This window comes from Sarcophilus harrisii, chromosome 4 (genome assembly GCF_902635505.1).
Source record: "Sarcophilus harrisii chromosome 4, mSarHar1.11, whole genome shotgun sequence".
NCBI classification, from domain to species: Eukaryota; Metazoa; Chordata; class Mammalia; order Dasyuromorphia; family Dasyuridae; genus Sarcophilus; species Sarcophilus harrisii.
In genome coordinates this window covers 447,381,524-447,408,133 of record NC_045429.1, presented here as the reverse complement: position 1 = coordinate 447,408,133, position 26,610 = coordinate 447,381,524, and the positions used below count along the sequence as shown (strand labels likewise).

The following is a 26,610-nucleotide window of genomic DNA, read 5'->3' as shown; positions in this document are numbered from 1 at the left end:
GAGCACAGATAAGAGGGGGGAACATCCTGCTCCTGCCCCACTGGCTCATCATCAACTGAGAAGGGGACCTTACATTCTAAGCCCGAAAACTCCAGCCAATGGGGAAGCAACGCGGAGATTCAAATTTCAACAAAGACATTCCTGAGACGTGCTTTCAACCCCAGAGAATCAGTCCTCTCTACCCCCTCCCAGACCTGCTCCCCCTCCCCATATCCTGGGAACCATTTGCCCATGAGGAAAGGCAAGGGAAAAGACTCATCCGATCCCATCCATAGCTTAGTTAATTTGTCCTTTGAGGAAATAACAAATTTCCCAACCATTGATATTATCATGTTTGTCCAGAGCTGTTTGCATGTGGTCTCCTCTAGCAACCTGGGAGGGGGAAGGGGGGAGTTGCTCCTTGAAGGCTTTTCTTTGTAGCCCTGATGATTAGCATATTGTCTGGGAAACAGTAAGTGCTTAATAAATGCTCGGGAACTTGATTTATTCTTTGGTGGGTAAGTCACCAAACCTCCCTGAGTCCATTTCCCCAAAGAAAAATCAAAGGATTGAGTGGATGCTCCCTGAGATTCCTTCCAGTACTTAGCTCTAGGAACCCCAAAGTAACAGGTACACAATGAGTGCTCCCCAAGGTGAGTCCAAATGAGGAAGGCTCTGTACCAATCCGCGTTTTTATGGGTGTTACCCCTCTGACAAGCTTCCAGGGACAGGGCCCTGAAGGAGTGACTAAAATGAAAAGTTGTGCAAGGAGACCTAAAGACTTTCTGGATAGATGCAAGATCAGAAACTCCAGAGCCGGAAGGCACCTCAGAGAGGCGTAGTCTTACCTTCTTACACATAAGGAAACTGAGGCTCAGAAGTTTCCTGCCTGAGTTTAAACGGGTAGTAAATGTCAGAGGTGACATTCGAACCCAGATCCTCTGAATCCAGAGTACTGAGTACAGAGTCAGTACTGTTTCTCCTCGGTCATCACTCATTGCATGACTAAGAGAGCTCATTTACAGAAACTGGGGTTCCATTTCCTGAGGGGCCTTTCCCTTACCCACAGAAGTACACTTGCCTTCCCCTCACATATACCCCCCCTCCTACCCCAACAGCCTTGATCTTATTCATGATAGAAGTAGACTTCAGAGACCATCCACTCTAACCTGGTCATTTTACAAAATTTTACAAAAGAGGAAACTCCAGTACGTGCTATTCAGGCACATCAGGGGTGAACCCAGAACTTCTGAGTTTAGAACCCTAACTTTTCCCACCATATTACTATTGCTATTGGTATATGGTTGGATAGTTTGAGGATACAGTCCTACTGACTGACTTTGTGACATTGACCCCATTGCTTCCCTTCTCTGTGACATCAGGGATTGAATTCGATGACTGAGCTCCTGTAGGCTCTGGGACTAGAACCCCAGGATGCTAAGGCTTGGGTTACCTCCTGGAGGGGCGAGTGGCCAGTTTGGTCTGCTCAGAGGCTGCCCCAGATGGAAAGGACCACATCGAGGACCTGCTCATCTTGGCTCTGGGCTCCTGTGCTGCCCACCTCTGCACACTGACTCACAAAGAGACAAAGGGATTCCCCTTCCTGCCTCAGCCACAACAGCACCATTCACCCTTTCAGGGCTCTCTCACTTCCTTCTTAGTCACTATCACTGGCTCATAGATTTAGAGCTTGAGGGAAGAGATCTTAGAGATGATTAAGTTTAATTCCTTTGTTTTTCAGAAGAGGAAACTGAGGGTTGAGGAGGAGAAATAGCAGAGTGACACAAAGCCCAAATTTGAACTCAGATTGGCTCAAGCATTTATTAAACATCTACTAAGTGGGGTAGCTAGATAGTGCAGTGGGTAGAGCACTCCCCCTGAAGTCAGGAGGACCTGAGTTCAAATTTGGTCTCAGATACTTAACACTTCTTATCTCTGTGGTCCTGGGCAAGTCACCCAATTGCCTCAGGAAAAAAAAACAAAATCTACAATGTGCTGAGCCCCATTTAAGCCCCTGAGAATATAAAGGTAAAAATGAAATAGTATAAGCCCTCAAAGAACTCACATTTTATGGAAACATGTACCATATGCAAAACAGTCCAACTTTTCTTTTTCTGACTTCTCCCCTCCTGCCTACATGCTACAGCTAGATGGCACCAGAATGCACAGAGTGCCACACTTGGAGTCAGGAAGATCTGAATTGCAATGTGACCTCAGACACTATCTGTATGACGCTGTTCAAGTCATTTGTAGAACTAAAAACTCTGTTTAACTCAGTTTCCTCATATGTAAAATAGAGATGTTGACAACTGCTTGCCAGGGTTGATATAAGGGTCAAATAAAAATTGTATAGCACTTAGCTCAGCGTCCCCCCACAACTATAGAAATGTTAGTTATTATCCATCATCACCATGTTATCACCTTTATTATTATTATTATTCAAACCTAGCCTCAAATGCTTATTAGCTGAATATCCTGGACAAGCCACTTAACCTTAGTTTGCCTCAGTTTCCTCATATGTAAAATGGAGATAATACTAGCCCCCACTTCCCAGAGTTGTTGTGAGGGTAAAATGAGCTAGTATTTGTTAAGTCCTAGCATAGCTACAGGTCCATAGTAGGTATTTAAAATTATTAAATACTAACCATTTAAAATTATTATTCATATTTCTGCTGATAAACCCACCTTTTGTGGAACTAAAAAGCCCAGGGATGGTGACGAACTTTGGTCTCATTGGCCAGATCCATGGGTGGCTAGTGAAGGCCCAGAGCTCTCAGGAGCAAACAAATAAGCAAGGAGAGATGGGCTGGAGTGCTTTCCACCCATTTTCAGTCAGAGCAGTTCTGGGCAGCAGCAACTCAAAGGCCGACCATGTGGTTTTATTTAGGTCCAGTCCTGAAATCTCCTGGAAAGTTGTGCTCTACTTTTGTGCTGGCTCATCCTCTAGATGCCCCAGGAAAGACTCCCTTCTGGTATAAGAAGGGGAGAGGATTGTCTGCCTCAGTGAGCCCAAGTGGTAAAAGCAGATAGTTTATGAGGCAAATGTTCTAAAGCCCAGCCTCCAGGAGAAGGAAGACGAGCACAGTCACAGGGCGTGAGTGAGGAGGCTCTGCCCTTCCCCGTCATCTGCTCCGCTCTCATTCCCAGTAAGGGAAACAGTGGGAGGCTGGGAATTTGCAGCCTGGATGACCTTGGGAAGCCGACCTTTCCTCGGGCCTCAATTCCTGATCTGAAAAATACCAGGGATGGGCAAGATGACCTCAAAGGTCCTATTTGGGTCTAGATCCGTCAAGTTCGGGCCCCCGCCCCAACACATGCACAAGGGGCTCTGGGTAGAATTTCTGTGCTTATCTGTTGGGGCAGCCCTGGAGAGGGCACTGAATCGTCTTGGAAGGTCCTTGCCAGGTGACCCTGCTCCACGGCTCGAGTCGGAGTTTTCTCCTCTGTAAAATGAGTGATAATTGGACTCAATTATTAATGAATGGATAAATGAATGATGAAGTGAGCTGCTCCTACCTGCCAGAGGGTGACGGGCTCCAGGATGAGATGGCTATTTTTGGGCACAGCCAATAGGGGAATTTGTCCTTCCTGAGGAGATATATTTATCACTGGGTTGGGTTTTTGTTTTATTTTATTTTTTTCCTAATGAAGGAAGGTGGGAAAGAGATGAAATAAATGTTATTATTTTAATTAATAGCACTTATTTTATCTCTGTCCTATCTTAATTAAAATAATAGCATTTATTTCATCTCTTTCCCCCCTTCAAAAATGTTCATATTAATAATAATGTTAATAGTAATAGTCAACATTAAAATAATAAAAAAAGAAAAGCTATTTATTAAGCATTTACTCTGGGGCAAATATTTTGCTAGTTTGGTTGGGCCTGGGTCTCAAAAAGCTGCTCTTCTAGAAGGATCCCATTGGGAGTAGAAGGCCAGGCAGAAAGAGGCTGATGGGAAGCCCCAGAAGGGGGTAGATGGCAAGGCCTGGGAGTTCTTGGGTTATAGTTAATAAGTGGGAAGATAGAAGCCCCCTCATCCCTCCTTCTTCTCTACCATCCCAGAGTCCTGATTCCAGAGGTCACAGCGCCCACCCTTCTGGACCATCGCCTTGTCCTGCAGTAGCCGCTCTCTGTCTCCTGTAAGAGCCCCTTCTTGACCAGATAATGAGCTTCCTGAGGGCAGGGCAGAGCAGTTGGTTCTTGCTTATTCTTTAGAGGCAAGGCCAGGACTAGAACTCAAGACCTGACATGTTGAGCCTGAGTAGGGCCTACAAGGGAACAGACTCCACTGAGAGAGAGTCCGGGAACGGAGGAAGCTGAGGGCCAAGCGGGAGAGGCTTCCCGGGCATCCTTCCGGCCACCTTTGTCTCGCTTCCATTGCTCTCTCTCGTCTCTCTCCTGTTTCCATCTCTGGCTTTCAGCTCTTCCCCTTTCGGTTCAGGTCTCTTTTTCTCGGTTTCCCTCCCCAGAGAGACTATTTTTGTCCCTGCCTCTCCCCTCCTTTTGGGCTCTTGCTCACAGTTCTCTCAACGTCTCCCCCTTCCGATGTCTCTTTGTCTTCACCCTCGTTCATCTCGCAGCTGGCCGGTCCAGCCGAGCGGCGGATGTGTGAGGGGAGTGATTCAGAAGGTGACAGGAAGCCAGCAGCCTGCCTGCCATCCTTGTGTGTTGGTGACAGCAGAGAGAGCAGGGAGCCAGAGAAGGATGGGCCTCCCAGAGTGAGGGCAGCTGTCGGGCTCCTAGGTGAGTGCTCACGAGGAGAGGGGGGACCCACAGAGGGCGGGGGGCACCTACAGAGGCTGGGAGGCACCCACAGAGGCTGGGGGTACCCACAGAGGCCGAGGGCACCCACAGAGGCCGGGGGGCACCCACAGAGGCCGGGGGCACCCACAGAGCAGCAGGACCTCTGCTGGGGACAGGAGGGAGATGGGCACCATGGGCTGGGCTGCTGCCATCGAGACCCCTGCCTCAGCACTGCTCTCTAAAGTAGCTCCCATGCCAGCAGCTCCTTTGCAGGAGGAGCAGCCAGGAGTGCAAGAGCTTGCTGGGACACCTTCCTACTCCAAGTGCAAAGTCAGTAAGTGGATCTTCATGGGAGTCTCAGACCGGCTCCCTCCACTTACCCATATCTCATCTGTGAAGGGAATAGGGTTGTACCCTGTGGTGCCCAAGGCCTGGCAGAGCCCACGCTGTGCAGGGCACTGTACGGAGATAATAATAAGAGAGGCTCTTCCCTCTGGGGGCTTCCATTCTCCTGGAGAAAGTCCAGTTAAGGGTCGGCCCCGGACTTGAGAGTGTGTTAGAGGGAGTGAATGTCCTCCGCCCACCCGGGTCAGCACCTTCTCTCCAACTGAGGGACTTAGAAAGGAGCCGGGGCACTGGCAGGTGCCGTGATTAGAGAAGCCAAAGGAGCCCGGGTTCCAGCCAAGCTCCAAAGGAAATTCGGGATCCTGGAGGGAGAGATGAGGTGGGAGCAGGCTGGGGGGAGATGGCGGACAGGGCAAAGTCACAGAGGAAGGAAAGGAGCGTCATGAGGAATGCTGGACCGTGGGGAGTGTGGACTGGACACGCAGACCGGAGCCAGGATGGGAAGGGCCTTGTTTGTACTTGATCTCACTGGCAATGGGGAGCCGCTGGAGTCTGTTGAGCTGGGAAGTGACGAGATTTATCCTTTAAGAAAGTCATTCTGGCAGCTGGGAGGGGGATAAGGAGGGAGCAGAGCCGGAGGTCACGTCAGGAGGCCGTTAGGAGGAGGTTGAGGTTCTGGACCACAGGGTAGTAGAGAGGGGACAGATGCTGGGGAGACGAGAACTGCAACATTTGGCATCTAATTGGGCCTGGGGGTGATGAGAGAGATGGGGGAGTAGAGGATGATTCCGAGGTACCAAACTGGGGGCTTTCCCGAGGAAGACCCGCCTGCTCTAGTCGGCCATTTTCGCCAGCATGAGCCCCTGTGAGTCTTACCCTGGCGTTCTCCAGGTCTCTGTCCTGAAAACTGAAGGCAGAGCCTGGTGAAAGGCCTGCCAGCCGAGGCAGGTTCCCTGGCACAGGCAGCGGAGGAGGCTCTAGTTAGGATGTGCCGGGGGCAGCGCAAACCAGCCAGCAAGAGTCGGCAAGCGCCACAAATCAGGCCTTGATTTACTATTCTGTCGATCTCTAGGCTTAAGAAAGTGATGAAGAAATTGTAAACAATGTGGGTGATTTTTCAAAATGGGTTGTGGGCACTTTTTTTCTTTTTCTTTTTTTGGTAGTTAAATGTTTACCAGGGACAGAGTAACACGATCAGCCCTACTGCCCTATGGGATGCCGTGAATGAGTGGGAGCCCAGGCGGGCAGTGGGATGTGCTCTCTCTAGTCAAAGATCCAGAGCCCCTGGGGCCCAGGCTTAGAGCTTTCAAACCAAGGGACTGCTCTGGCATCTGTCACATCGGTAAGGAGGCAATGGGGTCAGGAAGTCTCTAAAAAGGGGGAAGTCTCTGAAAATGAACCGGGGGGCCCTGTTCTGGATGAGGAACGTGATAATTATAAGTGGGCGGCATCAGCGAGCTCGCTGGAGCGCTTAATCAGACCTGGGATCTGACTGAGCTCATATTCTGTTTTGAGAACCCCAGAAACCCCCCCCCCCCCCGCCCATGGCATAGGGAGGAGATGGAGGGAGGGAGGGAGACATAAATCAGATGTCTGATCTATTTATCCCTTTAGATAAGGGATCTTATCTAACCCTGCCAAAAAGTTTAACGTTCAGGGGGCAGCCACATCTAACCAGAACAGTGTGAGCCTTGGATGGTTAACGGGTCACGGTCCTCCGAGAGTGGGGCCAAAGGCTCGCCCGCTCTTTCAGTTTCAGCAGGTTAGGGGGTCTCTTAGAGCTTCTTTAACTGTCCTTTTAAGGGTCGGTCCACAGACATTGAGTAAGTTTGCTGGGAAAATGAGTTAAACCGCCATGTGGATGGAAGCTATTTAAGTAGTGGAGCACTCACCAATGGATTGACTCTGGTGGAAAGAAAGGCCCGAGAAGGGGCAAGGTCCAGAGCTCTGATTCTTACTGCTACTGTTTTAGAAAAGAGAAAAAGAGTCTGATCTTGTGTATTTGTTGATTGTTGTTGTTGTTGTTCGGATGTTCGGTCATGTCTGGTCCTTTGGACTCCTGGGACCAAGCCCTTCCAGCCTCCTCTATCATAGGATCCAGTGGTTAATGGTCTTTCCCCCACAATCCGAGGGAAGAGGTAGCCTAGGCTAGAATTACCCTCATTATAAAGATGAAGAAACTGAGGTTCTGAGAGAAGACTTTCCCACAGTCCCATGGTTAATCAGGACTGAGGTGAGCTTTTTTGTATCAGTGAGGATGTATTTCTTTCTTCCAAGATGTTTTGTCCCTCTCTTTAAAGCCCCAGAGCCCTGCACTCAATGGGCACTTAATAAATGCAGGTTGACTCAACTAAATCTGAAGCAAATGGGGTTCCTGTTAGACATACAAAAACATCCTAGATTTAGAGGGGGATAAGGAGGCTCTTTATCCAACCCCTTCATTTTTCAGAGCATGACATGACATGTCCCCAGTAGGGCCCAGTAGGGCCAACTTTCAAACCCAGGACCTCAGAACACATTTAACATGCCCTCCCTGCAGCCCCTCCTCACTATGGCATTGAGGAATGAGCTCTGTCCAGTCCCACTAAGTCAAAATCCAGCTGAGGTCCAGTCCAGATGGATGGTAGGAGGCTCCTTACTCATCGTTGGCTTGAAGAGACCACGGTAACTGGGAAGCCCTCGGCTCCAGAAGAGAATGTGACCTACCTCTCTGAAGGGAGCTCGTTAGTGTTCACATGGATGAAAGGTTAGGTGCTTAAATCCCCAAAGAATCGAGAACGACATAAATGTATGAAAGTGCACCATAATATCTGCTTTGACTCAGTCAATGAATAAACATTAATTAGGATCTTGCCGTGTGCCAGGGACCGTACTAAGGGCTGGAGATATAACAAGAGGCAAAAGACATTCCCTACCCTTAAGAAGCTCATGGGCTTATGGGGGGGGGGGGGTGGGACAGCATGCAAACAAATATTCTGCTCTACACAGGATTTAAGAAGAGAAAACTCTGTTGATTGTACAGGTACAACCTAGATGAGATGGCTTGTGGTCTTGGGAAGGGAAGGAGGGAGAAAAAAAAATGGGAACTCAAAAATCTTAAAAAATGAATACTTAGAATTATCTTTACTTGTAATTGGAAACCGAATATGCTATTAAAAGAAAAAAAAAGGAAAGCTCTATGACTCGGGGGTCCACAAACTACGGCCCGCGGGCGAGATGCGGCAGCTGAGGACGATTATCCCCCTCACCCAGGGCTATGAAGTTTCTTTATTTAAAGGCCCACAAGACAAAGTTTTTGTTTTTACTATAGTCCGGCCCTCCAACAGTCTGAGGGACAGTGAACTGGCCCCCTAGTTAAAAAGTTTAGGACCCCTGCTCTATGTTAAAGAAAACACACCGAATTAAATAGGAGATAATAAGGAGAATGCGCTTTTTTTCCCTGGAGAAGTTGGGACTAAAAGGAAGTCAGGGAGGTCAGTAGGCAGATGGGAGAAGGGAGACAGAAAAGACAGACAGAAAAAATACCCAGAGCCAAGGGACAAAGGGCCTTGTTTGTAGAACAGCCAGGAGGTCAGTGCCGCCAAATCCAAGAATATGTGTCAGAGATTAAGGGATAAGAAGACTGGAAAGATAGGATAGGGCTGGATTATGAAGGGCTTTGAGAAAAGCCCCGCTATTGGCCAATCCACAACTCTCTCTGTGAACAAGAAAGGAACCTTCAATAATTCTCAAATCTGCCTTTCCTGCCCCGTTCTCTCAGCTGAACTCCAATCTTGCATCTCACGTTGCCATTCAGAATCTGGCACTGGATGTCCAGCTGACATTTTGAACTCACCATGTTCAGGACAGCTCTCCTGATCCTTCCCTCTAAAACCTCTCTCTCCTACCTTCCCCATTACTGCAAAAGGCAAAACGGTTCTCCCAGCCCTCAGGCTCCCAATCTTGAAGTCATCCTGGACTCTTCACTATCTCTCACTCCCCATATCCAAGCTGCGCCTGGGGTTGGTCAACTTGCTCTTTGCAGCTTCTCTCAAATCCACCTCCTCTTCTCCCCTGCCTCTACCACCATCTTGGGTGAATCTGCATGACCTCCTGCCTGGACTGGTGCCATAGCATCTGGGGCCTGCCTGCCTGGTGTCCCTCCGGCTCCACTCCAGTGTCCCTCCGGCTCCACTCCAGCCTCCTTCCGACCACTAAAGTGCTTTTTACTAAAGCACAAGCCCAACCACGTCACCCTCCTCCTCCATAAACTCCAGTGGCTCCCAGTTGCCCTCTTTGATATTCAAAGCCCTTCACAACCCAACCCCATCCTACACCTTATTTCCACATCCAGTGACTCTAACCTGGTTATTCCATAAATAAGACTCTCCATCTCTTACCTCTTGGCCCTTTCTCTGCCTTTCCCTCATGCCTGGAATGTTTTCCCTCTGCTTCCTGGTTCCTTTAAGCCTTCTGCAGCCCTTCCTTACCCCACCGCCTTCTCTCTGTGAATTGCTTCCTATTTATTCTTGGATAATATAGCTTTGATTTGTTTGTTTGCTATACCCCCCACTAGATGATAATTGAGAGTAGGGACTATCTTTTACTTTTTCTGTATTTCCAGTGCTTAGCACAGTGTTTGGTGCATAGTAGGTACCTAATCAATGTTTACTGATTTGAGTGTCCAAATTGGGGTGATAGCATGGTGGGGAGGCTCCCACTTTCCCTATTTGTCTGGACAAGTCCTGTTTCTGACACAAAGGATGAGGGTATGCTGCTTTTCAGGAGTTCCAGGAGAAAGATTGGTGGAGAGTAAGGGGTCACCTGCCACCTTGGCCTCCCATGCTCCATTGATATAGGTACCGCTCTCCCATGCTTGGCTGGGTTCAGAATAAGGGGGTCTGTGGTTTAAGGGCATCACCTCAGCCATCAACCACATAGATCTTGTTTCTGGGAGGGGGTCAAACCCATTGGGGTACAGGGATTTTTCACTTCGGGGAGGCCGTGGACCCCTTCTCCGAATCATTTTTTCAGATGTGTAAAATACACGGGGTGACAAAGGAAACCAATTATATTGAAATGAAGTTCTCAAAATATTGGGGGGAGAAAAGCAAAATTATGGATCCCAGGTTTTGGAGCAGTGGGACTGTCCCTGAGACTGCGGAAGGGGAGGCTGCCACATTGTAGCCCGATGGGGTAGAATGACTATATTGGAAGCTTTCTACAGACCTGTCAGGGAGTACTTAGTTTATTTTAAGGTGATGCCTTTTAAAAGAAAGAAGTAGGATGATATAGGAGAAAATATATTGGATTGGGAGCTGACACCTGGGTTCTGATCCTATTTCTACCTGGATAAACTTGGATAAATCACTTTCCAATATCTGGTCCTCAGTTTCCCTTTTTGTAAAATGAAGCATTTGAAGTTAGATTAGAGCCCTTCTTGCTCCGACACATGAAACATTCAATTTTGGGTGACCCATGACTACAGAAGGACAAGCTAATGCAGGTGCTAGCTGAGAGACCCTCCTTTTGGTTCCTCCCCTAGCTATGGACTCAGCCCTGTCTTGCCTCCAGCCTGTTCCAGCCTGTACTCTCTGTTAATTTGGTTTATACAAAAACTGCCCACTTCCCTTTCTGCTATTTTGGCTTCCCAGGGGAACTAACAAAACGGTCCACCTTCTCGCTTTGACGGATGTCCCTGCAGGTCTCTTTCTGCCTACCCCCACCAGCCTTGGGATGGGCATCCTCTGAGCCCCGGGCTCCTGGGGATATGTGATCTCAGATGCCAGATCCTCCTCATCACAATTTGGACAAAACACCTCCCATCCCTCTGAGTCCCGGCCCTCTCCTCTACAACCTCCAGGAGAGAGACTAGTTTCCCTGCTTCTGTTTTGGATATTTCCTGTTTTGCATATGCCTCCCCCTCTAGAGAACTTGTAAATCCCCAAATTTGCTATGTGGGGTACTGCAGAAGTCTTGCTACTTCATACACCAAGTGCTGCAGCTGTGGGGGTTCTCTCTGCATGAGTTCTTACTCTGGGCAGTCAATGCCTTTCCAAATGAGTGATTATTGAGTAACTCAGCCTTCCCTTTAGGGCAAAGGAAAGGAAGGAAGTCCATGCAAAGGAGCGAGGTGTCTAAAATAAATTTTTATACAGTCAGCCACGGGCTCGGATGAGTTAAAGACAGGCGTGGGAACTGTGTGCAGAATGATGTGATAGGAGAGGGTGGGGGGCCCAAGGCCGGGTTTCAGTTTGCCAAGGAATATGGCTCACTATGGTCAAAGCACTGAACCAAGCACTGAGGATGCAAAAAAAGTCAAAAAAGCAGAGCCTGCCCTCAAGAAGCCTACATTCTTATGGGAAAATAGTATATAAGTATAAATAGTATAGTATTTGAATATATATATATATATATAAATATAAATAATATAGTATTTGAATAAACATATATATATATATATATAATAGTATATAAATTTTAAAAGACGCATATGAGTAAGCAGAAGGAAGTTTGAAAGCAAAAGGCAAAGTAGCAGTGGGAGTAGGAAAAGCCTTCTTCAGAAAATGAGTGTTGAAGGAAGATGAGGAAATTAAGACATGAAAATGCAGGCAGAACATTCCAGGCATGAAGGAACCCCTAGACCAGTTTAGCTGGATTTTAAAGTATAGGGCAGGTGGGAGGATAGGAAGACATTAGAAACAGGAAGTTTTGGGAGGGAAGAAGGTTTGGGAGGTAGGAGAAGGATAGAAATAATCAGTTCTACTATGGACATCTTGAATTTGCAAAGCCTATGTGACATCCTTTTCCAGCAATCCCCCAGTCTGATGATTGTAGTTCAGTTGCAATGAGAATTATTGCACAGAAATAATAATCCAACAAGAGAGATTTCTAATTTCCAAGAGAGATAATGATCACCCAGTGAGAGAATATGGAGGATAAAACAAAGAGAAGAGGACTTGGGTCAGAACTTTGGTGTTGTAGGACTTGAAAACCCTCAGGAATCATTGGATTCTCTGAGACATGATAAGACTGTTGTAGGACTTCAAAATCTGCAGGAATCATTGGATTCCCTGACACATGAAGTAATGGACAATAGATTGGTTTTGAACTATCTCTTCGCTGCTGAAGAAGGCGTATGTGTGATTGTTGTTTACATACCTTCTAGGACTTCTGGAAATCTTTTACAACACCATGTTGATTTATATTGTTTGTTATACCGCTACTTGTGTGTATAATTCATGTTTGTTGCACCACATCGAGCCTGCACTGGCTGTGGGGAGAGTCATCACTAATAGCCTGTGCATTATTGCTATGTGCTTGTGTAATACCTCCCATGCTGATGGGTTTGTGCATACCTGTTTGTCGTAAGACCCTTCTGCCCAGAAACCCACTAGCAATCCCCACTTCCCTTTGGTGCTTTTCGTCTCTCTTCCTGAGAAGTCAGAAAGGGTGTGATCATCTCCTTTTTGGGGTTCTCACCTCCCTGAGAAGTCAGGGATGGTGTGACCACCTGTGTTTCAAAACAAAAGAAAGCTGGAGGTATAGAGGACCAAAATGCTTAAAAGCTGTGCTTGAATCAGCCACTGAGCACTTAAGGTTAATTACCTATTTGATGTGAGACAATGACTCTATTAGCATGTGTTTGGATAAATGACTCTTCTCACTGTTTGGTGCTCACTGAATGTTTGGTGTTAAGAGAATCATAGGCCAGGATTTGAGGGCAGGGTGAGAGAGGGACCAGAGAGTTATTTTGTGGCAGGAGGAGGAGGAGAGAGGCTGGACTCAGGACTCTAGGATCCAGGAGAGATCTTTGGCAAGCCTTGTGGCAGTTTGTCTGCCTCCTTCACTTCTCCCCTAAAGACTAAGGACTTTAATTTTCTTTTTTTTTTTTTTTTTTTTTTTGGAACATTGTCTCTTTCTTTTTTTTTTTTTTTTTTTTTTATTTAATAGCCTTTAATTTACAGGATATATACATGGGTAACTTTACAGCACTAACAATTGCCAAACCTCTTGTTCCAATTTTTCACCTCTTACTCCCCACCCCTCCCTAAATGGCAGGATGACCAGTAGATGTTAAATATATTAAAATATAACTTAGATACACAATAAGTATACATGACTAAAACATTATTTTGCTGTACAAAAGAATCAGACTCTGAATTATTGTACAATTAGCTTGTGAAGGAAATCAAAGATGCAGGTGTGCATAAATATAGGGACTGGGAATTCAATGTAATGGTTTTAGTCATCTCCCAGAGTTCTTTTCTGGGTATAGTTAGTTCAGTTCATTACTGCTCCATTAGAAATGATTTGGTTGATCTTGTTGCTGAGGATGGCCTGATCCATCAGGACTAGTCATCATCTAGTATTGTTGTTGAAGTATATAATGATCTCCTGGTCCTGCTCATTTCACTCAGCATCAGTTCGTGTAAGAAGGACTTTAATTTTCCCTGACTCTGGCTGACCCTGAAATTCTCCAGAAAGCTAGCCCATACTTACACTTTGGATACACTCACATCTGGCAAGAGTGAAGAAAGAGCAAAGTGGATTGAGAAAGCACAGTCAGACACATCCTGAAAAGCCAGGAGCCAGAAGTATCATTCAAGCCTTTTGAGGAGAGAGTTCCCAGAAGGAGCCACAGCCATGATGTCCAGTAGGATGTGGAGGGAGAAAAGGCCATGGGAAGTGACCCCAAGAAGCTAATGGGAACTTTGGTGAGGGCACTTCCAGTTGAATGACAAGGTCAGAAGCCAGATTCTTCAAGGGAAGGAGAATAAAGACATTAACAGGGAGGAAAAGGCCTTAATTATGAATATAGTTCTGGATGAATATCTCTAACCCGATAGGTCCTCCAGCAAGCAATGGCAATTCAGTTCCATTCCCCAGGGAGGAAACTTGGCACTGGCTATGAAATTTTAAGAAGCAAACACAAACTTGTGCACATCACAAGAAAGACCATAAAAACCACAACCAGATACGTTGAGATGAGGCGCAGCAGCTATAGTTCAAGAGGCTCTACGGGCCACAATTGGAAGGGGAAGAACCATGAGAACCAGCTTTTGTCACACCCCTGTGGCAATGGAGTTCCATCTGTTCACTGGTCACATGGCCTTCTCTCTCTCCAAAAAGGGGGGGGTCATTGGGATAGTGGCCACCTTAGTCACCACTAAGCTGAACGTGAAGAAGGAGAAAAGATCAAGCCATCTTCTCTGGGTGTTCTATAAATGCAAGCAATTTTTATTAACGCACATAATTATCTTAATTATAAGAACCTGAAGTATAGCAGCTAGCCATTTCTATAACATTTGAAATGCTTTATTTATATTATCTCCTTACAATAACTTTGTGAAGTAGGTATTATTTATACTCCCATTTAGCAGATGAAGAAACCAAGGCTGAATGAAATTAAATGATTTGTAAGGTTTTCGAGGGTCAAGTGACAGGTTAGGAAGTGGAAGCAGCCAACGTAGACTAATCCCTCTATTGTTTCATCAGTGAGAGGGCAGAGACATAGAAGATGATAACATCATAACCCAGAGCAGATGGGGAATTTTCCAAGGTTAGGCAGACCTGAGTTTGTTTGAAGGCAGAGGAGATGGAACCAATACGTAGGTAGGGAAAAATCTATGATAACTAGAAAAAACACAATTCAAAGCAACTCTGAACTTTTATTTCTCACCTATCGGTTTGATAAATATGCCAAAAAAGAAAAATGGAGATTGCTGGTGAGGCTGTGGGAAAACAGGCTCCATAATGAACATACCTTGAATGCAATCAGTCATTCAGTTTCAAATCCACTTAATCATACTCTCGTCGCCCCTTCCTCCATGCAGTGGAGATGTCCACGTTCCCATCTTTTCCACAAAGCTCGAGAGGTTTGATCAAATGCTTTCCTAAAGTTTGGGTAGACTCTTATCTGCAGCATCTTTCGTGACTTCGAAATGAGGGTAGTCTGACATGACTAACACATGACCTATTGAAGAAGAAGCCGGCCTCTTATCGCTTCCTTTGCTAGATATTCCTGAATCAGCCCTTTTGTCATGGGGTCTAGATTGAAGGGTGGTCAACAGTGCCTCGTGGAGATAGCTGGGAGGAGAGACAAATGGACCAAGAGGAAGGTCCAGGAAACAAGCTGCCACCATCCGCATTATGCTGGCACCAGTCTTGCGTCAGGTCTCCCTACCCAACAGAGGTGGAGGAGACATGTTTGCTGAGAGCTGTGCGTGATACTGCACAGTGGCACAGGGCATGATACGGCTATTGCACCAGGGAGAAGGCTCGGCTTGGAGTCTCGGTTGTACTACTAACTTGCTGTGTAACTTGAGACAAGACTTTTTTTTTTTTTTTCAGGGATTTTGTTTCATCCTCCAAGGAGGGGGATAGAGGAGGGAGATGGAATGGAAATGGAGAGAAAAACAGACACAGACACAGAGAGAGACAGAAAGACATCCTCTAAGGAGGTTGATAAAGGAAGGAGATGGAAGGGAAATGGAGAAAGAAACAGACACAGACACAGAGAGAGACAGAAACAGATACAGAAAGAGACAGAAAGACAGTCACAGAGACAGATATAGGGAGAGAGCTAAACTGAGAGCTAGACACACAGAAAGAGACAGAGAGACAGAGACATACACACACACACACACACACACACACACACACACAAATACAAACATACAGAAGGAGAGAGAGAAGGAGGAGAAGCAAAGAAAAAGGAATAGAGAAGAGAGTTGGGTGATTCAGTGGATAGAGAAGCAGCCCTAGGGTCAGAAGGACCTGTCAAATCTGGCCTCAGACACTTGACACTTACTAGCTTTGTGACCCTGAACAAGTCATTTAATCCCAATTACTTTGAGAGAGAGAGAGGAGAGAGAGAAAGGGAGAGAGAGAGAGACAGAGGTAAAGGAGGGGAGCAGTAGGGAGGAAAGAGGAGGTAAAAGAGGAAGCACACACAACATGATTTACATGGTAAATATGAAACAGCTAGACGAGGCAAGAAGGCATAATGTTGTTCAGTTTACAGGAGACCTGGGTTCAAGTCCTAACTCTGTTTCTTTTTACCTATGTAACTTGGACAAGTCATCTAACTTTCCAAAGATCTCAGTTTCCTCCTCGGCAAAAGGACAAGGCTGGAGGACTTGGCCTATGAACTCCCTTCTAACATGAGATCTACAATCTTTGGTTATTACAGTCTCAACAGCTTTCCCCCGACACTCCTCCCCCTTCCTTGCCTTCAAAGTGTTAGAACAATCTATTCTTCCCCCCACAACATCTATTCAGTATTGACCAAACATTTATTAAGCTCCTTCTGTGAAAGATACAAAGATGAGTAAGAGGGCAGACAGTGTAATAAAAATAAGGGTTTTTTTAAACCTAAATTTAACTTGGAAAAAATATACAGGCTGAGTTTAATGTTCCTTCATGAGTTACTCAGCCTCCCAAATGTCACACGACTTGGAAAATGATATGCATTCTGACTCACTCTACTCTTCCGAGGGGTCCCGGAGAGGGGGAGAAGACAGGAAGAAGAAGATGGCCTGTGGGGCTAGACCCTGGAATTGGGGAAGATGGGAGGCTATTGGCTGAAGAGGAGGCCCCCTGTATAATTGAACAGGAAAATATTGATTGGATACTACTCAGTACCATGCAGTGTGGCCAATACCGAGAATCCAAATAAAAAAACAAGAAAGGAATGCTCTTTTTTCCACAAAACTCTCAACCCCGGTGCCCGCACTCTCAGTACTCTGGCCTATTTAAATTGCCAAAATCTAGAGCTAAAAGGGACCTTCTAGGCTTGAATGTGATGACTGGATTGGAAATTCAAATTGCCAAGTCATAATAGCCAGATGAAGACCTCAGGATATGGCAGAAAGAAAGGTCACACAGCTAGGAAATATCTAAGGCTGGATTTGAACTCAAGTCTTCTTGACCCCAAATCCGGTGGCTATCTAGAAGAAATGGGAGGACAAGCAATTACTCTATCACTGACTAATGACTGAAGAGAGGGAAGACAAGAACAGCCTAGCATGTCCCTCTGGTTTGCAATGAACAGATATTTAAGGCTTCAGAGAACAGATATTTCTTTCTCTGGGCAATTTACTTTGCCCTGTTTATCTTGATTTCCCCAGTCATAAAACTGGGATCATAATAACACGTATCTCCCGTGGGTTGTTGTGAGGGTCAGATGAGATATTTGTAAAGCATTTAGTACAGTATCTGACACACAGCAGGTGCTTAATAGATACTTATTCCTTCCCTACTTCTGTGACAAACTTTGTTAGAGTCATTTCCAGAGCTGAATTTCCTTTTGTTACTCCTTTATAGAGAATGATATTGTCATTCAGGGGAAATCACAGATTTATCAACTGCTTTGCCAGCAGATGCCCAGAGAGTTGAAATCATCCCTAGGACTACAAGATTTCCTCCTATACCAGGTTTATGATCTGTTTCCCAAATTCCTCATTTAATATTTCCTTCAGTTCAAGTGGTCTGTAGTTTATCTCACTACCAGAAGGCATGGTGCCCACCAGAAAGGGTCGGGATACGGGTTCAGATCCATGGAAAGTGCCCTTTTTAAGTATCAAGTTTTCTTAAACTTTTTCCACTTACGACTGGGAAATTTTGTATATAGTTATGTAAAACAGGTATATAAATCAAATATTTACTGTTAATTACTCACAAGTTTACAACTCCCACATTCAGTTATAAAACCCCAAGGGGGAGGGGGGTAAACCACAGTTCAACAGTTAAAATAGGGGGTTCCCTTGATTACCCTCAATATATAAATTGCATTAATAGCATTTTCTCTATACCAGTGTAGTTATGCAAATTTGGGAGGAATCTGTTTCTTGGGTGTGAAGAACTCCCAGTGTGGAAATGTGCTTTATTAGATAAAACCATAGTCTTGGAGAGTTGACACGGCACATAGAAATTAGCTATCTTTTTCAGGATCATCTAGTTATACGGTGTCAGAGGTGGGATGTCAGCAGGAGTCTTTTTGCCTCTTAGCTAAGCATTCTAAGGTCAGCAAGCCTCCATTTTCAATCTACTTGCCCTCTCCAAAAAGCAAGTGTGATTAGTGTTGTATGTCTCGACGTAATACTGATTTTTGGTGATTGTCACTTCCCTTTTTAAGTACTCACAAAACATCCTTTTTAAAATGTCTGAGGATTATTTTCCCATGTTAAGTTTACTGGCTTATAGCTTGCAGTTTCTGCTCTTTTGCCCTCTTTAAAAATCAGGGCAGTAAGCCTTCTTCAATCATGTGGTCCCTAATTCATCCTCTCTGCCTCAGTTTCCTCATTGGTAAAATGAGCTGGAGAAGAAAACAAGCCTCTCAAGTAGTTGTATGTCTTTTGAATTCTATTTTCCAATATCAGGGCCCTTGAATTTGCTCTTTAAATTAGAGAGCAGAAATTTCTTTCAATTTCTTTTTATCTCCCATCATACCAGTTGTGGTCCATACAAACCAGCTTGAGGGTTTTACTGTGAAAAAGACCGAAAGGGACTCGATGAGCTCTCAAACTTTGTCCTACTTTGCTACCAGCAACAAAATGTCTGCCCTCCCTTGTTTTCCAGTTTTAGATATGTGTGAGCTTGGATGAGTCATTTCTATGAAAAGATTAATAATATCTGCCCTGGCCACTTTGCAGTTACAAGGAGACAATAATGGATGAGAAAGGGCTTCAAATAAACTTTGGTCTGGTTTGTGTTAATCTCACCTGACCCCAGTCTTGGGTGTAAGCTCCTATCTAGCTTTCAAGGGAGATATCTACAACTTATTCTGCTCCCTGTCTGAGTCGATTTTATCATTTTATCACTGATCTCGTCCCATCCATTTTAAGATGGCCCCGGTTGGATCTTTGCTTCCAAAGGCTGGATTTGAACTCAAGTCTTCTTGACCCCAAATCCGGTGGCTATCTAGAAGAAATGGGAGGGGCTGAGAGGGGACCAGATTGTCAGCTAGAGTTCATTATGGCTCCATTTGGCAATAGGAGATTCTATAGGATTTCCATAGGATTCCATAGGATTTCTATAGGATTCCAGAGCATAGGAGGCTGGCACAGAAAAACAGGGTCCCAAAGAAAGACTTCCCAATTTTGCCTAAGGTCGATTGGCTCCTGTTGCCTTCCCCTGGCAGCCCCAAAGCCCAGCAGTAAGGCTACACTAACAACAGAAGGGAAAGAGGCTATTTGTAGCCTTTCAGGTGGGAATGGGGGGGACAGGGAAAAGACTGGGGCAGAAGAAACACCAGATCAGTTCAAAATCACAGAACACAAAACATTCAAACTGGAAGACAACTCAGAAATCGCTGAATCCAATCTCTTCCTTTTAAAAAAGGGGAAGCTGATGCCCAGAGAGGGGGGATGTTCTTGCCTGAGGTTACACAGTGCTTTGTTGGACCCAACAAGCCTCTGCCTCCAGTCTCTTGACTCTCAGCTTGTCATGCTTTCCTTTGATTACAGATTAATTATAAACTTAATCAATGAATCAATCGACAAGCATTTATTAATCATCTACTGTATGCTAGGCCATTGTGCTAGATGTTGGATAAACAAAGAGAAGAGTGAATCAGTCCCCTCCCCTCATTATATGTACACATGTAGCCATAGTATACATTGTGTGTTTATGTTTTCATAAATATATAGTGTCTATATTATATATACATGTATATACTCATGTATATGTATATAGACATGTATATATCACATAAGCATTGTGTATATGTGTATATATAGTATATATATACACATATGTACTAATATATTATATATATACAATATATAATGTATATAATATACATAAATGCACATGCCTTATATACTATATGTATATACTATATATGTGTGTATATAGTATATAAGACATGTGCCTTATATATATTGTAGACACATATCCATATCATACAAACATTGTAGCTACATATCTATAAGTATATATAGTACATATTATACACATGTGTGCTTATACATATGCATGTACACATATATATATCACAAATGCATTGTATATATGTATAATCAAATGTATGGCATATATAATATACATGTGTGCTTATCTATACATACATATGTGTATAGACACATGTATCTGTATCATACATTATATATGTGTGTGTATCCATAAATACATAGTGTATATAGGTATATATTTTTATATACTTATATATAATATACTTCTATATTATATAAACTTATATACTTCTGTATTATATAAACATTATGTATCTATTTGTGCGTATGTAGCCACTCACTAGAAGTGTGACCCTGAGCAAGTCACTGAATCTGTCTCTGTCTCAGTTTCCTCATCTGTAAAATGCAGATGATACTCATGGGATCATTATGAAGACCAAATGAGATAGCGTATGTACACTTTAAAAGTGCTGTCTGAATGCTGGTTATCATCATTACACATACATACACACGCTGTGGCTGGTGGAGGAAGTTGAGAACCTCACACAGTAATTAGAACACACAGAAATAGGGAAGTTAGGATGGGGTGTGGTTTTCAGGGAAAAGACAGTGTTATACATTATGTTTTGGACACGTATTTGAGATGTCTATACAACATCTAGGGAGAAATGTCTAATAGTCAGCTGGTGTTGTGAGAGAGCCCTGGAGATAGATGGGAAATTTTTATCTATATGAGGTCCATGGGCATAACTAGTATTTTTCTACTCTTAGGGCAAGCACCACTAAAAATGACTTGAGTTCAAAAAGAATCATTTTTTAAAGATAAATTCAGTTGGGAGTGAAAAAAAGTCAAGAAAGAAAGAAGAGTCTGAAATCCAGCAAGGACACTTTCTGAGGGAGAGAGGGGTGAGCTTATTAAGGATGTTGCTTGTCAGCTTCTTGAAGACAAGGATTCTCTCCTTTTTTTAATCTCTGAAGTCCCAGTGCTTATCACAGATCATTGCACATAATAAGTGTCTAAAAATGTTCAATTGAATCAGACAAAATGAGGAGTGAAAAATTAGAATTAAAGATTGAGTCAATAGACAGTGCTGTTTCTTTTATATAACACCTACAAGGTAATCAAGTAGAGTCCTGGGACTGCTCTAAAGAATAGATGAGAATCATTCATAATTAGCAGATGGAGATCATGTGAGCAGGTAAATGGTGCCAAAGTAGCTTGAAGACTTTACTGGCAGGTTATTTTTTTAAAAGAAGATTAAATAGTCCCCCAAAGATCTTGTTAACCTGTTTAATTAGCAGTTGTTAATCAATCGATTAATTCAAGGATTTACAGATCAGTTTTGCCTGCTGTCATGATCACAAATGTCAAATTGATAAGGTCTGAATAAGGAAAGTTTTACTGTATTTTTATGGTGTCCTCTCTAAGAGCATAGAACTTGACTCTACAACTAGCTCTGTGGGAACAGGTAGCCTTCCTTCTCTTCCATTCTCTCTAAAATGAAGGGAGTGGCCCCATTCAACTCTGAAATCCTGGCCATGCCATGAATGTAAATAACAAGGATTGTGACATATGATATAGGGCAGATGGAGGAAGTAGAATTGTAGTTTGTCTTGATTCCTTCCCACTTCCCTTATTTCTCTTCCTCCTCTTACTACACAGCCCAAGGGTCCTTATGTTGCCTTCTCTGGGACCCTCAAAGGGGTCAGTACCTATGTTCCCTTCAGTGTGGATGATCTGATTAAAGAAATGCCCACCAAAGTGTGAATGACTGAGTTAAGGATGAGTTAAGAAGGCAGAAGCTGGTAGGACTTAGATTTATTTTTTAAATTCCAAATATTACTTTTGAATTTTTATTGTATTTTTTACAATGAATAAAAAACTGATTTTCTTTTCCTTCCACTTCTTTACTTCCACTGGAAAAAAAAGAAAAAGAAAAAGAAAACTTCGGTATCAAATATGACATAGAGTCAAACAAAGCAAATTTCCCAAATTCCCTTATTAGCTTATTAGTCTCTATCATTCTTTCTGTCTCTCTCTCTCTCACACATACACTCACATAAAACAAAATAATACATAAGAAAGGTAGAAAAGTGAGTTCTTATTGTTGGAAATACTTCCCTTTCTAGCAGTAAAATGGAATCATTCTTACTGGAGGTTATCACAGGAGGGTGTTGAGTTGGATTCCAAAGGAGGGTTCACCATACCAACAAGTTGGAATAGAGGAAGGCATTTGAGGCGAGGCCCAAAAGGAGGAAAGGATGGGAAGCAGAGAGGAGAAGTCCAGTTTGACTGGAACATAGAGAGATGGGAGGGAATTATATGCCAAAAGTTAATATAGATCTTGTGAGGTTTTGAGTGTCAGGCTTGGAATTTGACCTGGACTTAGGAGCTAAGAAGAAGATGTTTGGAATAAAAGAAATGAAAGATGTTCAGGAAATTATCCAGTCAAAGATTGGATTCAAGGCAGGGAGGGAGCCAAGGTGAGCTGGCCCAATTTCCCATGTATTTCTCTTATATATTATTTGTGTCTCTATGTTAATTTACATACATGCTGTTGCCCCTGCTAGATTGTAAGCTCCCTGAGGGCAGGGACTATTTCATTTTTCATTTTACATAGAAGATATCTTCAGGAGTTCCTCCAAGGTATATAAAGGGTTGGTTGCCAGAGAGGAGATGATGAGGGCTTTCACCCAGCAGTGGGAACAGAGAAGGGAAGATGAAATGGTGGAAGAGTAGTTTGTCAATTAATCATTGTCAGTTAAGCCTGGCACTGTGATAGATGCTCAAAATATAAAAATGAGACAGTTCCTGTTCCCAGGGAGTTTACATTCTAGCAGGGATGACGATGAGTACATCAATTAATATATAGACACATATAGAAGAGAAATGTATGGGAAAATCTTGCGGGCAGGGAGGTGCTAGCAAAAGGCTGTCTGGATAAAGCGCTGTGGGAGCTGGACTGCATAAGAAACAAAGGTCGAAGAGATGGAGATGATGAGGAGTTACATTCCAGTACAGAGGAGGGTCAATGCAAAGGTATGGAGGTAGGAAATGGAAAAGCCAAGAAGGCCAGTTTGGCCACGCTAAAGGTGCAGGGGAATGATATATATTTTTTAAAAAAGGAACAGAAACAGAGGCAACAGAAAGTCAGTTTGGGATGTAACATTTGAGTACAGGGTAGATATCCAGGAAGAGCTGTAGTTTGCATTTAGAGTGAATCGGTAAATATTTACTAACTACCTAGTGTGTGACAGGTACTGAGCAAAAAGCTAAGGACACAAAAGACAGTGCCTGCCCTCAAGGAGTCCACAATCTAAGGGGGGAGACATCATACAATCAGCTATGTACAAACCAGCAGGATGAATTAGAGACAATCAACAGAGAGGAGAATCTAGCATAGAAGGGGATAGGAAAAGGTTTCCTGGGGAAGGCTTCCTAATTCTTAGCTGAGACTTGAAGGAAACCAGGAGTTGGAGATGAGGAGGGAGAGACTTTCAAGCAAGAAGGACAGCGAGCCAGAGAAAATGTAGAATCAAGAGATGAAGAGTCTTGCTTGGGGAGTAGCTGGGAGGCTGGTGTCACTGGATCCAAGAGGATGCAGTGAGACATAAGATGTAAGATGATTAGAAAGGCATGATTTTTATGTTTGATCCTAGAAGTGATAAGAAACCACTGGAATTTACTAAGAAGATGAGTAATATATTTGGATCTGCAAGTTGATAAGATTAATTTGATAGATGAGTGGAGGATGAATTGAAATGAGGAGGTACTTGAGGCAGGAAGACACCCCGACCCCCAACAGCTATTGTAATCATAATTATCTAGATGTGAGGTGATAAGGATCTGGACCATTGTGGAGACAGTATCAGAGGAGAGAAGGGGGTGAGGTGGAGAGATGCTGCAGAGGTGAAATCTATGAGAGATGCTGCAGAAGTGAAATTGAGAGCAGATGCTGAAGTGAAATCTTTTGAGAGATGCTGCAGAGGTGAAATTGACAAAGGATCCTGCAGAGGTGAAATCTATGAGAAATCCTGCAGAGGTGAAATTGATAATAGATGCTGCACAGGTGAAATCTATGAGATGCTGCAGAGGCAAAATTGACAAAGGATGCTACAGAGGTGAAATCAACAGACCTTGGCAACAGATTGGTCATGGAGGATGGGGGAAGAGAGATAGTAAGGAATCCAGCCTGACACCTTAGAGCTAGGAAGAGGGTGGTACCCTTGAGTATAATAGGGAAATTAGAAAGGAGGAAGATTTTGAAGGGAAAGTAGTGAGCCCAGCTTTGGGCATGTAGAGTTTAAGATGTCTATGGGACATCTGATTAGAGATTCAACAATGGAGGGCAACAGAGGGATTACAATAATTCTCATAATAGGTTATTATCTCCATTGTATAATTCAATAACCTGAGGTACAGACAAGTTAATAATGATTAGGCCTGGATTAAACAACTAATAAAGGTCTGGGGCAGGATTGGAATCCAGGACTTAACGCCCCTGAATTCATTACAAGAGAAAAAAATAAATTGCTTGGTACAAACTTATGATTTCTTTGGGGTAAGGGAGTTTTTTTCCCTTTGCAGGTCAGAATCTTGTTTCAAATTGGAGGGTTACTTTACTTGGACCTCAATTTCTCCATCCATAGCAGGAGGTTAGCGCTTTCATCTCTCAGCCTGTGACCTCTGAGCCCATGGAGCTGCTCTTCCACTTAGAATTTCAGAATTTCCTGTGAGGATTCTGGGAGGTTCAGTGACTTGCCCAGAGTAACACAACCAAGAAGTATCAGAGGCAGGATGAGCTTGGGTCTTCTTTATAGAACGATTTGTCTGGGTTAGACAGAGGGGTACAGACTTCCTACACATGATGGCAATTATCAGACAGGAAGAATGTCTGGCAAGCCCCAGAATCAGAGGATCAGCTGTGATGTTTTAGGGGAGAGCATGGGGATCCCAATAGGAAGTTTCCTAAAGCAGTGGAGGTTTTGAAGGCTCTCCCAGGCCCAGGGAGGGAGCAGGGGTGTTTCCTTCCCCTCTTCAGGCCACTGAGTCTTCTGAGGCTTATATTGCAGGCAGAAGACGCCCAGAGACATGGATCATACCGAGCTGCTTGGGGCCGGAGCCTCCCTTCTGCTCCTTGGGGCTGTGGCGGGCATGTGCGTGTGGTGTCCCCGCTTAGGTAAGGCATGCAAGTCCCCCAGAATCCCTCCTACGCAAATCCCCCAGAATCCTTCCCTTCAGCCCCTGGAAAAGCCTGCTCTGCTGACTGTGTCCTCAAGTGAATAAATGAGTTCTTTCCCTCCTTAGTCCTCTCCAGTGGAACAATGGGAGGAGGAGGGTAAGAGTTGGAAGTCTTTTGGCCTAATAATAGTAATAATAATAGTTATCATATATATATATATATTATCTCATGTGATCTTTACAACACCCTGGGAGGAGTATCCCCATTTTACAGATGGGGAAACTGAGGGAGCAGAGGGTAAATAACTTTCCCAGAGTCACATAGCTAGTAAATATCTGAGGCTGGATTTGAACTCAGGTTTTCCTGATTCCAGGTCCAAGATTGTACCCATTACCCACTACTCTCACTTCCTCTAAGGTCCCTTTCAGTTCAAAGGCTATGATTTTCTTCAGGCAGAGGCTGAAAAACTGCCTGCATATTATGATGAAGATGCCTTTGGGGAATGAAATGGACTGGATGGCCACTGGAGGGCCACTGGATGGCCCTTCCAGCTCTCAGATTCTGGGATTTTGTAGTCCTCGCTATCTACTCTGGACCTCATAAAATGATGGGGAGCCAGTAAGTGAATGAATAAAGCAATTATTAAGTGCTAACTGTCTCCTGGCACCATACTGGTAGGACTCAGTGACCTTGAATAAGGTTCTCATCCTTTGGGAAGGGACTTAAAGATCACCCGGTCCAATCCCTTCATTTAGCAAAGAAGGAAACTGAGGACCAGAAAAATGAAAGAACCTGGAATAAACAGCAAACTCAGGTTTGCCCCTTGGTTCTAGATTCTCTCCCCTCAGTATCCTTAGGCACTTTGTCTTAAGGATCATCCATCTCCTTGTGGATCTCCTTTGACCAATGTCCTAGTTTAGGGCCCGGCCCTGGGACCTCAGGACTGAAGCCTCTCTCCACGAGCCTGCTCTTTGGGTCCCAGGCCCAGCTTCCCTCTGCCCTCAGACTCCCAGGGCATCTTCTCAGCTCCTAACGTGGCATTTGTTCTTCCAGGCACGAGGAGGTCCAAGCAGATCTTTTATGAGCAGAGGTATGTGTAAGCCTGCTTCCTGCTCGCTATCCCTGGGCTAAGCTCTCGTTGGCTTCGCAGCACGACCCTGACCTCGGCTTGCCCCCATCCTTTCTCTGAGGGCTTCTGCCTGTGAGAGCGACCATAAATGTGTGGTGTGTCTGATCCTTGTTCTGTCACTTCCAGCCTGGGGGACCATGGATGAATCACTTAAGAGATAGCATTTCTGTAGCATCTAATGGTTTGCTGTATAAATAATACAGAAGTCTCTCTCTCTCTGTGTCTCTCTGTCTCTCTCTCTGTCTCTCTCTGTGTCTCTGTCTCTGTCTCTGTCTCTGTCTCTCTTCTCTCTTCTCTCTATCTGTCTCTCTCTGTCTCTTTCTCTCTGTCTGTCTC

General features: G+C 44.3%; 1 protein-coding gene across 1 annotated transcript in view; it reads left to right on the top strand.

Annotated features, from left to right (window-relative positions):
* Window positions 1-616: 616 nt before the first annotated feature.
* Window positions 617-26,610, top strand: part of LAT2 (linker for activation of T cells family member 2) — a 45,800-nt gene continuing 19,806 nt past the window's right edge. Inside the window, 5 exon segments of the mRNA XM_031968746.1 lie at window positions 617-632; window positions 4,274-4,683; window positions 4,686-4,723; window positions 25,036-25,142; window positions 26,199-26,235. Of these exon segments, the coding sequence (XP_031824606.1) occupies window positions 617-632; window positions 4,274-4,683; window positions 4,686-4,723; window positions 25,036-25,142; window positions 26,199-26,235 (608 nt within the window).